General features: G+C 47.1%; 1 protein-coding gene across 4 annotated transcripts in view; it reads right to left on the reverse strand.

Moving 5' to 3' along the window:
- Positions 1-16,912, reverse strand: part of RAPGEF5 (Rap guanine nucleotide exchange factor 5) — a 279,765-nt gene that overhangs the window by 10,230 nt on the left and 252,623 nt on the right. For 3 of the 4 annotated variants that reach the window (XM_080666447.1, XM_080666445.1, XM_080666446.1), the window contains 6 exons: positions 16,109-16,231; positions 14,218-14,396; positions 8,773-8,863; positions 6,321-6,371; positions 5,447-5,534; positions 697-761 (listed from right to left, as the gene is read on the reverse strand). In XM_080666447.1, the coding sequence (XP_080522573.1) occupies positions 697-761; positions 5,447-5,534; positions 6,321-6,371; positions 8,773-8,863; positions 14,218-14,396; positions 16,109-16,231 (597 nt within the window). The remainder of the gene's footprint in view (positions 1-696; positions 762-5,446; positions 5,535-6,320; positions 6,372-8,772; positions 8,864-14,217; positions 14,397-16,108; positions 16,232-16,912) is intronic. The other variant, XR_013960501.1, reaches the window with a different exon arrangement.

Raw genomic sequence — 16,912 nt, forward strand, 5'->3', positions numbered from 1 at the left:
TGTCCACCGGGGCTCGTTGGAGCGCTCAGTTCTGACAGGCAACTCCTCCTCTGCCCTGGGCGTGGCTGGCACAGAGGCCAGCAGGAGCCCGTGCGGAACAAAGCCCCGGCCACGTCCTGGAAATAACTCGGGAGAATCCCTGTGGAAAAGCACTGGCTGGGGACCCTCCTTGTGAGCAGGGAGGGCGCTGTGTCAGAACTGCCTCTCCACGGTGGCCCTCTCTGTCCACAGGCTGATGAGAGGGGGTCCTTCCCCTCCACACAGGCCCTTCCCATCCCCCTTCCTACCCACGCTGGGAGGACTGGGAGGTGGGCACCTCCCCAGGAGAGCAGTGCATGCTGCGACACAGAGAGACACGGTTCAAGCTGTAAAACTCAACCTCAGGAGTGTGAATTCCCCAGACAGGACTCTTATGTTCTGTTTTTGGTTCAATAACATACACTCAGCTGCTGATGCTAACCTAATGAAGTTCCATTTTTTGACACTAAAAAGCAGATTTTTATATTTGGTCCTCAGAACCTTGCTAGTTACGTAGTTTTAAGCGCAATACATTTAATTGACAATGCACCACATGCAGCAAATAGCTCCTGGAAATCGTCACATGTTCACTGAAGAAAAGGGCTGCATTGACTGGCTTCTTGGTGCAAAAGGGAAAAGTATACATTTGAAAAGGGAGAAACAATGCAAGTTACTTACCAGCTTCTCAAAATTGACGAGATTATCCAAAAATGTTTTATTTCCCTCATGAATAAATGTCACATCTGGAAATTAAAAGCAAAAAGATACATGTACCATTAGGAATGGATTATGAGTCAGGGCTGAAGAGGTCTAGATGCAACATAGCTTATTAATTTTTCTTAAACATTATGGATTGTCCCATGCATTTGACATGGCAACTTGAAATTGAATCTGTACATTATCTGAAGTGAAAGGGCATCATTTATGTGTGTGTGTGTGGGGAGGGGGAGAAAACATTATAACATTAATGCAAGTATATATTTTGCACTGACAATGAAGTGTTTGATTCCAACTGCTTCATATAAACTAAGACTTAGTACTATTCTATGACCTGACAGGTTCATTAGGTTTTTAGGTCAGAACATTGAGCAGAAAACAACAGAATCTCCAGAATCAATAAGATCTTAATATTAGTGTGTTTTTTAAAAAAACAACAATTTTTGGCAAAGTGTAGGGAACCTGCTTTATTTGAAATGTTCAGACCTAGATTTAGGTGTTTCATGTAGATTTCTGGCTCTCCAAGTCAGTGCCTGATTGTGTACCAGACATGAGTGAGGAAAGAGGCAGGTTTGAAAAAGGCAAGGTCCCCGGCCGTGTTCGCCCAGTACAGTGGTCGGCAAACCGCGGCTCGTGAGCCACATGCGGCTCTTTGGCCCCTTGAGTGTGGCTCTTCCACAAAAAACCACAGCCTGGGCGAGTCTGTTTTGAAGAAGTGGCGTTAGAAGAAGTTTAAGTTTAAAAAATTTGGCTCTCAAAAGAAATTTCAATCATTGTACTGCTGATATTTGGCTCTGTTGACTAATGAGTTTGCCGACCACTGGCCCAGTAGAAAGGAAACACCGCTGATGGAGATAACCTGAGGACGAAGGATGAAGGCTCATGGGGAGAGGAAGGGAACGTTACATTTGACGTGAGCGTCACTGCATTTAAAGTGACAGAAGACATTCAAATACAGGTCTCCTTGTGGTTGCACGAAACAGAGGCGCCCTCCCAAGAGACAGGGGTTTAGGAACTGGGCCCGATGAAGACAGCAGCTGAAGCCAGGAGGATGGATGACGAAAACGTTCAGATCAGAGGGCCAGTGACGGAGCATGAGGGAATCCTCACAGACAAGAACCAAAGTAAGAAATACATGACAACTTCAAGAGCATGAAAGTCACCAGGTTTCGTCACAGACACGGAGGGCAAACCAAATGAAAACAATTTTCAAAAACCTGTTAAAACCACCTGATGTAAAAGAGGGAAAGGACACCTTACCAGCCTGTACATAGAAAAGGAAAGCACTGGTATTTAGTCAAGACTTTGATCCTGCTGGCTGCCTGGGGGGCAAGTAAGAGCTAGGTGCTCAGAAACGTGCCCACAGCCCACTGGGCCACCTAACTCTGCCCACCAGGGGGCGACACGCGTTCCCCATACACTTTCCTCAAGGCATCCCTCACACAGCTTCCAGCACCCACTGCAACGTTTCCCTATGCTTTTTTCCTTTTCTTTCTTTTCCCTCTTTAAACCGATGTCCTAGCAGGAAAGCAATTCAGTTACGCCGTCGTGTGACCAAGTCTCTGGTTATTGTACTACCTTTCATAATTTTGCTTTCAGAAAAGAACCGCAAGTTTTCACGGTGTGACAGTATTTAGGAAAGAGTAGTCAACACAGGTGACTTCCACCTTTTCTGTATGGCAAACACAGCGCTACCTGGGGGGCCTCGCTTACCCTCCATCTCAGGACTTGTCAGGGGAGCAGAGGAGGTGGCTGCTCTCTGAGGGCGGGGCGGTCGGGCAGATGCTGATGAGAATAAGGCCCGGAAGCTTCTGGCAGGTGGGGAGGGAAGAGAGGCAGGAGAAGGGGGTTCAAGTGACGGAGGGTTCTGACCCATTTGCGTGGCAGGGGTGTGATGGGAAAGGTGTGAGAGATAAACCAGGAGGTGGCTGAGCTCAGACTCGGGGATCTCAGAGCGGAAGTCACGGGTGTGAAGCAGCTCAGGTGGGAAATGGCATGTGCCAGGCCCCCTTTATCCGGAGTCGCCCGGACACACTCCAAACACTTCACAGAACAGAACGGCGGGTGGGACTCCATCGGAAGAGATGGCAAGTAAAAGAGAAAGAAGAAACATACCAGCACCCTGCCATTCCTTTTATTTAAATACCCCCCAAAACTGCAACATCGATCCTGCTCTGAGGGACATTCACAACCCATGGGGACCTCAGGTTGCCCTCAAGCACCGGTCAGGTATTCCCTCTGTGGGAAGGGACCACCATCTCCAAAACCACCACTTTCTAGAGACTATTCAGCTGCTTGGGACCGCAAGCCTCAACACTTCTGTAGGGTTTCCAGCTTTCTTAACAGATTCCACACCACAGGGGGGGGGTGTGTGGGGGCGAGGAGGGCAGAGTATATCAAAAGGCAAGAAATTCAACTGGAATGTAGGAAAGCTGATGGCTGGTAGAAGCCTCAGGCCATGTGGTTACTTCATAATCTGCAGGCTTGCTGGGTACTGAGTACCTCGAAGAATGAAAGATGGGAAGCCTAGCCCTTCCTAACACCCAACAAGTTCAGTCCAGTCCCTTTACTCTAACTAAAAGGACCCCAGAGTAGTGAGCACAGGTGGGGCGGTATGTGTGTGTGTGTGTGTTTTCTAAAGCAGTTTATTGCAACTTTTAAAATAATTTTGCAGTTAAAAAAGCCCAACCATTAATGTAGTTTATTTTTTCCAAAGTGTCTTATTCTCAGGCATGATATATACATATTTCAAATTTTCATCCTATTTTCCTTTGGAAATTATTTCAGACAAAAATGGCAGCTTTAAATACAAAAGACTGCTAATGATGTTTATTTTTTGTAATCACAAACAATTAATGTGAAGGAAAAATAAGTGCTAATTTAACTCAAGAAAACATCTAATGAAAAAAAGAAAAACGTGTTTAAATTTACTAGAGCGAATGCGTGATGTCTTTTCAGGAAGAAAAGGGGGATTTGTTGTGCTGCCAACAAGGAGGTCTCGATAAGCTCCGTGGAGCATAAAATTGCGTCTGAGCTAAGTTGTGGGTGTGAGACACCTGGCTGCAGTAAGCAGCTTTGGGGGAAATCACCGGTATACAGCAGAAAGCTCTGCTCATGTCTGATTAAGTTAAAGGGGCACTGCCAGCTAATTTCTCATTACCTTAAAAACATCTGTTTCAACATTTTTAATTCCTAAAGTCATTCCTTCCTAAGAGCTGTCCTCATTCCATCGTTCCTATTTGTGTCTAAATGAGTCTGTGTTCCTCCCCCTGCCACCCCTGCTCTCCCACTGGATGTGTCTCATTTGCAAATAAAAATCATAGGCCTGAATAAACCCATCCTAAAAGGAAATAAATATGGAGAACCAAAGGTCCCTTTCAGTTATTTTGCTATTACAACCTCTCCTTATTTCATCCATGTACATTAGTGGATTCTTTGCGGGCTGGATGGAGTATCTGTGCACCGCTCATGGTTCTAATAGACTATTGTCTTTATGGTTTCACAGAGATGCTTGCTTTATGCCAGATGAAGACCAAACGAGGAGCTGCGAGAGTGAATAGCCACTCAGAAAGTCTCCAAGCTCTGCTTGTTCCTGAGAGAAGCCGAAGAGGGGCTATCAGCTTCGCCCGTGGGGTGGGCGAAGGGGGAGATGGGCGCAGGGGGAGGCGGGGGAAGATGGCCGGGCCAGCCAGCTCTCCAGCTCCAGGTAATTCATTTCCAGAATCACATCATGGGGACCTGGCCCAGCCAGAGAGCAGAGGCTATGTTGTTTCTATAAAATCCTTTCGAGGAATCGCAGTATGGCCAAGAAAAACGGCCAAACCCACCCTGGCCGGGTGGCTCAGTCCGTTGGAGCATGTCCTGTACACCAAAAGGTGGCAGAGGTTTGATCCCAGTCAGGGCACACACCTAGGTTTCGGGTTCGACACTGGGATGGGGTGAGCGGGAGGCAACCGATCAATGTTTCTCTCTCATATCCATGTTTCTCTCTCTTCTCTCAAATCAGTAAAAGAAGAGAGCAAACCCCCCTGTGGAAAGCACACAGGTAGGACATGCACGGAAGGTCAGGAGCGTAGGCCAGATTAAAATGAGCTTCCTTTCCATGAATCCCCTTGGTGTGCAAGCACCGCTCAGATCTCATCAGTACATTTAACCAACATGTTCCACGAGGCATCATTTGCTGCTCCACAGAGAAGTCAGCGGACCAACTTGGAGCGGTCACGTTCTTTCCCAACAGACCCCCCTCCTGGAGAGAGGCGAGAGCGTCCTGACCGGCCTGGGTCCCACACGGCGGCAGGTGTGGGCTGAGGCTCTGAAACTTGGGCTGCCAAAGCAGCGCTCGACTGCCCGCCTCTGGGGTCCTGCACGCCAGCCTGGTCTCGGTGGAACTGAGTGGATTGCAAACTCACAGAAAAACCAACGGCGCGTAGGAGCAGGGTAAAGTAAACACACAACGGTTTCCAGTCCTAAATTCTGTACGTCGCAGAAAATGCTTTGCTGTCTGCTCACGTGTAAGTCCATATTGTAGGCATCTCAGAAATAATGGCGCATTTGAAAAACAACCACAGGGAAACCCTGTTAGTTCTGAATGTGGAAATTACTTTAAAGCAATAAACTGAGCCCCCTCCCCCCCGCTTTTTGTGGTCCTCTACGGTTATAACGATACATTTCTGGAAGATGGAATTACAAGTGGAAGAGAAAAAATCGTTACCTTTGAGCAGTAAGGGCATGAACGGGATTTTGGGCGGCTTCATCTTTTTGAACGCATCTCTGTAGGCCTTGTGGTTCAGGGAGGGATCCTGCCCAGCCAAGCGGATCACAAAGAGAAAGAAAAATCAATCTGCTATAGAAACAGTTCTCAGCCCACGTTGCTATGCAATTTGAACATGATTTGGATATGGAGACGTCTTCCCTAAGAACGAAGGGACAAAGGGTTCCTAGGAAAATAAACTCACTAAATTAGGGCAGGAAATCCAGGTAATGAATGAGAGCCACGTTACCGGTTTACAATAATGGGAAGTGGCCGCAAAAGAGAGACACCTTTGGATGGCCCTATTATTTTCCTCAAATCGGTTCTGAAAGTAGTTTCCTCCGCGTAATTTCTGTCACGAGGAAACCCCGGCGTCTTTTGTCAGGTACGCTGCACAGAAAAATGCCCTCATCATGCACCGACAAGGCAGCGAGCACAAGAGAACGCCGCCTTATTGTGTTCTGAAAAGAAACTATGCATTTTGTGCCTGAACCTAAGAAATGGTACAGAGGAGAAGACTGCATAAGCCACTGATTGCACACTAAATTTATACCAGTGCACTTCACAGGCTTGGAAAGGGACCATACTTAACAATCTGCCTGCTGAAAACCATGCCGAAGGGCCTTTCCCAGTACTGTGTTCCACGGAGAAGCAGCATTAACCGTGTACCTGCTTCACGTCATAAGAAGCAAAGCTACGTTTTCAGGGCAGGCGAACGCGTGTGTGTCTAAGCTACCTGCCCCGATGCAGGGCAGCCCCCACCACTGGGATCTAGAAGACAATCAGACGCTGGCAACTCATTGGAAGGATAAGTCCCCTCGGGTCAACTACTTACTGTTAAACTTTCAAGTTCAGAGAAAAGTTTCTTAAACTTCCCAGGGATTTTCTAAAAACAAAGACAAAAAACACACACAAAAAGGTCAAAGAGCTCAGCTGTTTGAGAGGCGACCAGGGGAGGGTTCATGAAGTTGTGCTGACGTGAGCCGTGGCTCTGCACGTAAATCTCTCATCTGGCTCTCCCCTCACCGGCGGTTTTCATCACCCCACAATGTGGCTGTGCACTGCTCAGGAATGTGGCGAAAACCAGTTTAAAATAGGTAACAGCCACATGACTGGCATCGGGCCGGTTAGACATTCCACACACGGGTGATTTTTTTTCAATAAACACTTGGATTTCAGTCCATACTCTACCTTTGACGAATACTTTCATCTTCTGAAATAGTCTTGCTGATTGGGAATAATTATGTCAGCTGACACTTTTTGTGTAAATGATGTAATTATGTCTCACAGCAGAGGGCCAAAGCGTGGGAGGCTGTGAAAACCCTCCGTGGCGAAGCCTGCCCTTTGGCAGGTAGAAGGACTGGATTATAAAGATCAGCCACACGGACAGGTGGCATGTCAGTGACAGCCTGAACACATTTGCTGTCTGGCCCCTTACCCGCAGAGCTGGCTGATCCCGTTCTATTCCTTTAAATCCGCTCTGTTCGCTATTTGGGACAGTGCGCTCACTCGTCAGCAGGCCTAACGGTGCCACGGTCACTTCTGCTTGGTGCCCACCCCAACCCCCAGCAACTCCCAACTCAACCTCTAAGGCCCTGCTTCTCAGAGCTTCTCTGTAGAGCCTGCTCGCTCCCGGGAGGCAGAATGAGTCCCTCTACTTGCTCCTCTGCGGTCCGACGGGACTTGGTTCAGCACCTCCTCCATCAGAGCCACTCTGTTCCCATCGGTCTGACCCGTCTTCCTTCTGCCACGGTGAAGACGCAGTGCCTTGCACCAAGCAGGCAGCCAATGTACTCATGGGATACACGTGGTTTGAATTTCATTTCTCCTCCCAATGTTTGCAAAGCAAAGCTTTTTTCCAGGTTTAACTCACATTCCACTCTCCTCTAGCCCTCGCCAGCCAACTGTCCCTCCTCTGGTCAACCGGGGCACTGGCCGCCCACCTCCTTCATCTTAGGATGTGCACACACAGTCTCGTTTGCTTCACCAGAGCAGGTAAGCCTTTCATTTCTTCCTTTTGAACCTTTTTAAAAAGAGCACTGGCCCCGACCCTCAGGCCACCCACCCCAGTGCATTCCGTCGGAGCATCTCCCTGACCCACAGAAAGTGACCTGCAGGCTGCGGTGAGATCTACGCTGAGACCCATGGTAAGAAAAGGAACAGGCGGCCTATTGGCTTCTCTCTCATGGGCGTTGCATTGGGACCCACGAAGGGAATGAGCAGCTACTGATCAGAGCTGAACCTGGGAGGATGGCGAGCGGCCAAGGAGACCCAAGTGAATACATGCAGGCTGGAGCCAGGAGGGGGGTTACAGAAAAGGGATGGGGAGGCGGGAGTGTGGTCCACGGAGTGAAGCAGGCAGTCAGCAGGGAACAGGGAGTGAAGGAAACAAAAGCCCAAGGAGAGAAGAGCCCTACCTCTGTGTCTGGCCCAAGAGGGATGCCCCAACCTCAGTGCATCCCACATAGACCCTTCAAGTCCACGTCTGAGAACTTGGGCTAACTTTTTAAAAAAATATATTTCTTCATTGATTTCAGAGAGGAAGGAAGAGGTAGAGAGAGATAGAAACATCAATGATGAGAGAGAATCATTGACCGGCTGCCTCCTGCACGCTCCCCACGGGGGATCAAGCCCGCAACCTGGGCATGTGCCCTTGGCCAGAATTGAACCTGGGACCTTTCAGTCCGCAGGCCGACGCTCTATCCACTGAGCCAAACTGGCTAGGGCTTGGGCTAACTTTTGTGGGCCTCTCCCTCTTAGAACCTAAACAGTCTTCATTATATAACAGCAACAGAGGCAGAACCAGGATTTGGGAGGCCTGAAGCGTATAGCATTTTGTGGGCCCTCTTTAAGAAAATCAACACAAAATTACTTTACTTTTGCAAATTTTACAAAGATGTACATTGTCCAGATGAACACACTGCCAGTGTGAGGCCCGGAAGCTTAATTCGTTAGCGTCTCAGCCAATAGACTTCTGGACACAGGCCCGCAGGTGAGTGTTTGAAAGGATCACTATGGAGCGGTACCCACACCACCTCAGGGCAGAGCTGAGGAAGACTCAATCTGCAGGGGGTCATTTTACAGTTCTCATTGCTTTCATACACATCACACAACCGTTCTGAAGACCACGTAATTAAAATAGTCCCTACCAACTGGACACATTATTCTTCATGTAAACCCTTTAAATCAATTTGCGCACTGTAAACAAAGGCTTTTTGCGGGCCATCTCCCGTTCAGTGTTATCTGTCCCTCCCACTCCCCTCTCTGTGAGGACCCCCAAGGCTCACCTCCCAGGTCTGCGACAGCCGGCTGACAGAAGCGGTGTTGAGACCCATCACAATAGCAAAGAAAGAATTCAGGTTCCTCTGGGCTTTGCAGCTGCGGCATAAGAAAAAAGCAGAAGACACTTTGAGGCAACATCCTTTCTCCAGGTGATCACAAAAGACACAATGAAAATACTCCCCGAGTCCAGAGTTCAACCTCAAGGGCAGTGCTGAACCCTGCTCCGTAGCCCCCACATGCCTCCACACGCGTGAGCACCCCAGTGGGAGGGTGGTGTCCCCGCCACTGTTTCTCACAGAAATGAACCGATTTCAAAGGTTCAGCCCATCCTTACTTATCTTGAAGAGAAGATCTATACTCTGATACCTTCTGACACTTCAAAAACTTCCTCCTTTTAAACAATCTATTTTGGATGCATTTACAGTTTCAACTGAAAATTCTTAAACTCGTCTTCCTCTATATATACCAGCTCTTTAGCCCCGTCCCTTTCATCAGCAAGCTGTCTATTTTTTGATAAACAAGCCCCTCTCCCTTCACAGCTCTAAGCAGCCCCTCCCATTACACTCAGACGTACTTCCTTTGCTATCTACAAAATTACTACCATATTCTGGATATCTGTAAAATATGGCCCATATTATGGGGATACTGTCTCATTTAGAGAGAGAAGGAGATAACATGCAAAATGAGACCAGGCTGAGCTCCATTCACTCCGCAAGGTTATCTGTTGTGCATGACATCAACCTTGCCTTTGACGTAATTGGTCAAAATTCCACCAATATTCACAGCCGGCTGAGGGCGTCTGGAACAGCAGAGGGAGGCTGGGTGTCCCGTCAGCCAGAGCAGCCTGTGAGTTCTAGACACTCTGTTGTCTGGGATTCATTAGAAAACAACTTCTCTGAGGCAAGTCTTTAAAATTAAGAAATTATCCTCGCTTGATATTTAAATATGGAAAATATGAACGTGCTTAGCAGTAAGCTGGGTGCAGGAAAATACCGAGTGTCTGCTAATCTAGCTTCCCTGGGCCGCCATCTCTCCCTGACACCTCCATCAATCATCAATGCCTCAGGTGGAATCTGGGAACAGTGCATATGTAACTTTGTATCTCGCTCTTTCAGTTATATACCGTGTTAAATTATACATTGTGCATTCTTCACTACCACCATTAATGGCTACGTAACACTTTATCAGAAACATCTCTCTATATAAAAGCCTAAACAACTGGTTGCTATGACATGTACTGGCCACCAGGGGCAGACGCTCAATGCTGGAGCTGCCCCCTGATAGTCAGTGTGCTCCCACAGCCAACCTCCTGCGGTCAGCCAACCTCCCGGGGTCCCTCCCCTGGCTGGCTGGCCAACCTCCTGAGGTGCCTCCCCACAGCAGGCGGGCCCCGATCAGCCCCCATCGCCAACCAAGCTGAGGAACCCCACTGTGCACGAATTTGTGCACCAGGCCTCTAGTATTTCATAATTTGCTTACTCACTCCCCTGTTGTTGACATTTAAATTATTTTCAATTAATTGAATTTAATTCAATGCAATGCAATACAAAATGCTGCAATGAGTATCTTTGTGTATAAAACCTTGGACTATATTGATGATTTTTTTATTACATTAGACTTCCACGCATTCCACCATTGGTCAAAAGTGATCATGACTTGAAAAGTTCTTGACACATTAAACACTTCTGTCTCCCCAAACGATACCCGGTTCAAGGCGTGCAGGTTGTGTAAGAGCATCCGGTTCTGAACCAGGAAAATGGCCGGGCTGCTAAAGTAGCAATAGACACCGCTGGCTACACCGGGGCAGGTCCCACAGAACTGCCTGCTCCTGGGGCCAGCCTCAGGACCAGGTGCTGCCCAGTACAGCTGAGAGCCACACCGGAGGTCCTACTCATCAACCGTGGAACCTGGACAGGCACTGCTGCCTCCACACCCAGTGTCCAGGATACCTGGAGTAAACTCAGCCCGGTAGGCCCCACCGCCAATCTCCAGGGCATGGTCAGTCCCAGCTCTGGTCTCCGCCGCTTGGTAGGCAAGAGGATCTGAAACTCAGTCTAACTGGCCCTCTGGTTTCTGCCAGCTTTCTCCTGGGTGACCCTGCTTGGTATAGTCCAAGAATAAACAGACAAGATACTTCCTGGTCTATGATTTAGGAATCTATTTGTTCTTGAGAACCACTGGTGTCTGAAGGTGACTCTACTTCCCTTCTGCTGCTGACTCGCACCCTTTCTATCTCATTGCAGCCCTGGACACGTCACACCAGCTGGACAGAGCTGAATGGGCTTCCTCTCTGGATGTGACGACTCCGAGCACCCTGTGACCAGCGAGAACCGTCCCATCCCGTTGCCAGAAGACCTTGGCCTGAGGCTCTCCCTTACCCCAGGTCTCCTGCTACCAACCTCATGGAGGCCCCTCTGGTCTGTCTCTCCCCACTAGACATTAGGTTCCTGAAGGCTGGATTATAGTCTATTTCTGCCCACCACCCAAATACCGGGTAGGCAGGAAGCCATTCAGATGGCGTTTACTGGAGTTGAAACTGAGATTTTTTGGGGAAATGGATTATTATTATCTCTCTATATAAAAGCCTAAGTGACCATCTGACCATTAGACCGTCCAACCTGTAGCTATGACGTGCAATGACCACCAGAGGCAGACGCTCAACGCTGGAGCTGCTGAGCTGCGGTGACTTGGCAGCTGCAGTTCTTGGGTGACGCACCCGGAACCAGAGAGGAGGGAGCCCGATTCTGGGGTGCATCACCTGAGAACCACCCTCTCATGATCCGGAACCCCTCAGGGGGTGTCGGAGAGCTGGTTTTGGCCCCACCCTCTAGTTCATTATAAAAAGGTTTATTCTTCTTTTCATTTAGTATCATTTATCTATGTGGGATCTTAGATATAATTCTCATCTTTTAGCCCTCCATAAATAATTTTCTTGGCCCAGATCTCTTTTTTCACTCATACTTAAAATAAAAAGGCACTTATAACTAACATCTGACTCTGTGAAAAGGAAAAAGGAATGAAAACAGACACTATTTCTCTAGAAGACAAATTGAGGCAATACAAATATTAGATACCATTCCAGTCCGGACTCCTCTGTGATTGAGGTTCATTCATTCCATGATAAGAACAGACCGTCTGATACTAAACATGCCAGTTTAGCAAAACTCCTTTGTCTGTGAGAGGGAATAAAATCCACTCTATCCACAGAGGTGGGGGATGGGATGGTGAGAAGGAAGGGAGACATGAATATGCAAATAGGATGCCCGAGGCAGGGAAAACACTTCGTGATCACGGAAATTATTGTTTCCCCTTCGCTATCCCTACTACTGTGAAGATAAAGAATTTAACTTCCTGTTGCTATTCCAGTCCACGGGCTAGGGTTAGAGACCAGGACCGTGAATAATTCAAGACCATGGGGCCACATGGAGAAGATGTGAATAGATTTCATTTCCCTGAGGATCCATATCATCTTACACTGAGAAGAGAGCTGTGTGGTGTCATTTTACTCTTTGGAACATTAATCTCCCATTTCTCCAAGTAACTGGCATTTATAAGAGCGTTTTTCTTTTTCTTTTTTTTTTTTTTTTTAATTCGAAAGAGCCTCACTGTTAGGTATTTCTTAGGCTGTTATGGAATGTATTGGCCAAATTAAAAAAAAATGAGCATTTAAAAAAAAAGCAGCCCCAAATTTAGGCTTCTCTGTTACTCTCTCTCCTTCCCTTCCAGGCACACCAACCAAGTCAGGCACACCCACTATCTCTCGCAGAGTAAATGGAACGCCCTGCCTCTGGGGTCTTCTCCCTAAGGCTCAATCTACACCCAACTCTCAGACCAGCCTTTCCGAGGGACCAAGCTGAGCTTCCGCTTCCCGCACAAACATTTTCAGTGACCTCCTACCACCTCCTCCAGGCAGTGCAAACTCCCATCTGAAATTCAAAGTCCTTTACAGATTGGTCCCACCTTTCTTTGCAGATGAATCTCCCACAACTTCCTTACAAACACCTTCCGCGAGGGTCCCACTGGGTCAGGGTACTTTCCTGGACCACGTGTGCTCTGCCTCCGTGAATGGACACCTGTCCAATTCTACCCGGAATTCAAACCTAGCCTCACATGTTTTCCAAACTCTCCTTTCCCACCTTGGTGGTATGTGAGCTTCCCCTCCTCTAAAGCCCCCAGAATGTGATCTCACATCGTGGCACGTCCCGTTCTAATCTGCACGCTGGCCACTCGCGTTATAGAAGCGCCGCCCCTGCCCCCGCAGACTGCAAACTCCCGAAGACAGGAATGGGGTGTCGGCTCGGTCTGATTTGCCCATGGTACCCTGCGTGGATCTGCACCTATACTAAGTGATCAATAAGTATTTCCTGAATGTTGGTCTGGCATGTACTCAGAACACTGATACAAAAACTATTCTGGAAGACAAAGGAGAAATCAAGTGGGAAGGCTGGGAGGTAGAAGGAATGGGAAAGATTTCGGTTCCTGCCGCCTGCTTCGGTTGGGAAGCTGTCCCAAGAGCGGTCTCAGGACACGGATCTGGTATGTTCAGGGATGCTCCCAGCAAGTTACGAAAAAGTCATTGCACCAACATTCACGGAGTCCCTGCTATGCACTGAGTCCTGTTCCAGGCTCCCAGTACAATGACTGCTTAGAACTGGTCCCTGTTCTCTGGAGCCTCACACAGCCCAGGGAAGGAGCCCTATATAAACAGATAAGTTCAATAAACATAATAAAGGTGTTTTAAAAAAGGAAACACAGCGTGAGTGTGTGTGTGGGGGGGGGAGTCTTGGAAGGGAGTAGTTGACCTTTCATTTGAAACTCAGTGATGTCTTCAAGAAGGAAGCAACACTTGCCCTGCATCTTAAAGAGTGACAGCAATCTGCGGGGTGGAAAGGGCCCTCTTAGCAGACGCAACACATGTCCATGCTTGGAGGACGGTGTGCCTGGGAAAGAGACAGCCATTCCGAGTGGCTGCAGCATGGCGTGCACCCAGCATGGGAGGAGGCTCAGAGGCCAGGAGGGACCAGCCAGTGGAGGGCCTGCAAGGAGTTTGTAAGGTTCGCATTGTGGGCAACAGAGAGCCGAGAAGAGAATTCTCGGAAGCACCTGATTCTCAGTGATTGTTACCCCGTCCCATCACCTCCCCCATTTTCCTAGCTGCTGTAGCTCCCCGGCCACATGGCAATTTGGCTGCAGGATGGGTATGTGTGCACGGCCTGCTTATTAGCTCTGTAGCACAGAGCAGAGGGCCTCAGTCTGGGATTTTGATATTTACTTTAAAATAGAAATACTTCAAACAAAGAGTCATAAATATTCATGAAGAGACCTTTCCAATCATTTGGTCACCTAACCCAATGGGACACGTTTACATCCACCCTTCCTATCACCACAAGGGAAACAGTCCTCTGGCGAGGAGAGGAGCGGAATTGCAGGTTTCATCACAAGGAACTCACTGGGCGGCGATTTTGATGAACTTCTTCACCAGCTGCACCCGCTTGCCCAGCTGGCTGCAGAGCAGAATCTCTGTGGCCACCCAGAGCTGGACCTCATTGCAGCGCTGGAGCAGAAGGCTGAGGTTCGCGGTGTGCTCCCCACTTCCTTGTCTGCTGAATGTGAAATAGATCAGCTCTTGCTGAAAGAAAAGGTAGTCATGCCAGTGTTTATTTTTAGCGCAAAGTCAGGTTGATACAAAATTCAGTCCATCTTACTCTTTCTGGTAGCCACCCTCATATCAGACTATGCGATGATATATTCAATTTGAAACAACTTCCCTTTAGTTCTAGGGATGCCTCACTAAATAATGCTCACTTAGACTCCTTATATAAATGTATTACTTTAGAATGTAAGAATGGTGCCTTTACATGGAAATCTAAGACATTCAACGTTTAAATCACAGGCTGAATGAAATCCAAACTTCCTAAATTTGTTACTTTGGCCAATTCAAGCGTAAATGAAATACTATTATAGTACTTGTTAAGATGAACGTTAGACCCTCACAGGTAGTCTCTAGGCCAGGGTTCTCCAAGGGTTTAGTGTGAATCAGGATCACCTCCCTTCCCCCAACCAGCCTCTGATTCAGTTGGTCTGTGGTAGGGATGAAAGTGTCCATTGCTAACAAGCTTCCAGGCAGCGCTGATGATGCTGGTCTGGATGTCCAGGCTTCGAGAGCCCCGGACCCAAGACAGTGTCAAATTGTAAATAGAAAGAGCAAGGTCCAAAGTGAAAAAAATACGAGTAAGACCAGTAACTATGTACTATATATATGGACTGTTCCCATGTAGAGCAATAGAAGATGCTTGTTTCTAAGTGGAGGTGTATGTATTCTACCGAAGTCGTTCTCTTTCTCCCACTGCCTACGCAGGACGCGTCCTGTTCTGCTAACATTTCCAAAGTGACATGTCATTGAACGGGAATGACTTCACCACTTGCTCAAATTCAGATCATCGTGTTGAAAAGGTAATGAGCAGATAGGAGGACACTTAGAAGTCATTCCCAGGGGAAAGCGAAGCGCAGGGAGCACGCTGGGCCCCAGTCCCTCCTGCGGGAGGAAAGGCCGCCTCCTAGTGAAAATGCCACTACGGGCAAAGCCAGGGCAGCGCGTGGCTGCACAGAGCTTCTCGCTGCTGGCCTTCTGAGGCCCGTGAGCTTCCCACGGGCTCTGCTCATTCGTTCGTTGTCAGTAGCATTTTGCCCACAACCTGCTGCTTTACAAATGTTATAAGCCGTCCTCCAGGGAGAAGTTGATGGATGTAAAAGTGTGAAATATACCTCAAAATTTTCAAGAAAGTACTTGACATCTTGCTGAATAGTCTAAATTTATAGAATGTTCTTATGTGAAAGCATGTGTGTGTACATATATACACACAATATTCATATGCTTCTTGTATATCTTTTATAAACTTCATGGGAAAAATTAAAATATCAATATCAAAGGCATCAAATACAAAATAGCTCTTCAGCCCCATTAGAGCTCTATATGTATAAATATATATATACATATACATATATGTGTATATATATATATATATACACACACATACACACACATAATATACATATATACGTATCTATTCATACATATACTAGTAAAACCGTGACATGTTTAAATTACATTCTACAAACATATGATTGTACTAGGAGCAAAGAAAGCATGACCAAGTATTTTGATTTTCCTCGGACTGGATCAAATATCAAATATCTTTTTGGACCATGATATTCTAGCATAATGTTATCACTAGATAATGGATCTTTTAAACACCTAGTCACATGCATAAATATTCTTCAAAGAGAATTCACAGTTAAAAGAGCACTAGCAATTATTTGATCTTTTATCTCCTTCCTTACCTCGTGAATGGAATTGAAGAGACTCCAATCAAAATTCATAAATTCCAGAGCAAGATCCCAAGTGTTCATTCCCAAGATCCTCAACGGCCTTTGCTGCGACTCCTCATTGTCTGCAAAGGGGTTCTAAACCAACAGAAGCAAAAGGATCCTCAGTGGCCTCAACGTGCGACACTGCATTGGCTGCCCGTGGAAAGGCACTAAAGTCCAGATTAGAAAAGCAATCTTGTCTGAGGGCCCTTCATATCCCCCCCGGTCTGTTCACCTTCAGTGAGTTACAGCCAATTTAGGAAACAGCCTTGCAAACAGGAGAATGTGATCAATGAGTTAGCCTGCCCTCTGCCTCCCCCATACGTGCCCACACAAATCTGATTATAAAACACTGCCGGGCAGACAGCATAATGAAAGCAAAAGCTCTGAAGCCACGTGGGCTTCTGGTAGGAATTAATATGCCAGCAGGGTGAGTATAAAAACAAACAGAAGCAATGTCACGGTGCACTTGGATAAAGACAGACACGGCTTCTACAGGAAACGTGCTTAGTAAGACACACATTCACAAATTGTGTTGCAGCACTTGTAGAAAGCGAACAAAATTTAAACGTGAAATATAAAATAAAAGTGACTTCATTTATACTGTATAGTGGGTGATTATTTTAAGTATTAGTACTTCCTTAAAATATGGCATGAAATTATTAAATGTCACCACAACTTTGAATCTACTGTCACTGTTAAATGTATTAAAAAGTATTCGGCCTCTTTTCAAAATATTTGGTATTTTTAAATTAAAATAGAAACTCTCCCATTTGA

Source organism: Plecotus auritus (genome assembly GCF_963455305.1).
Source record: "Plecotus auritus genome assembly, chromosome: 4".
NCBI lineage: Eukaryota > Metazoa > Chordata > Mammalia > Chiroptera > Vespertilionidae > Plecotus > Plecotus auritus.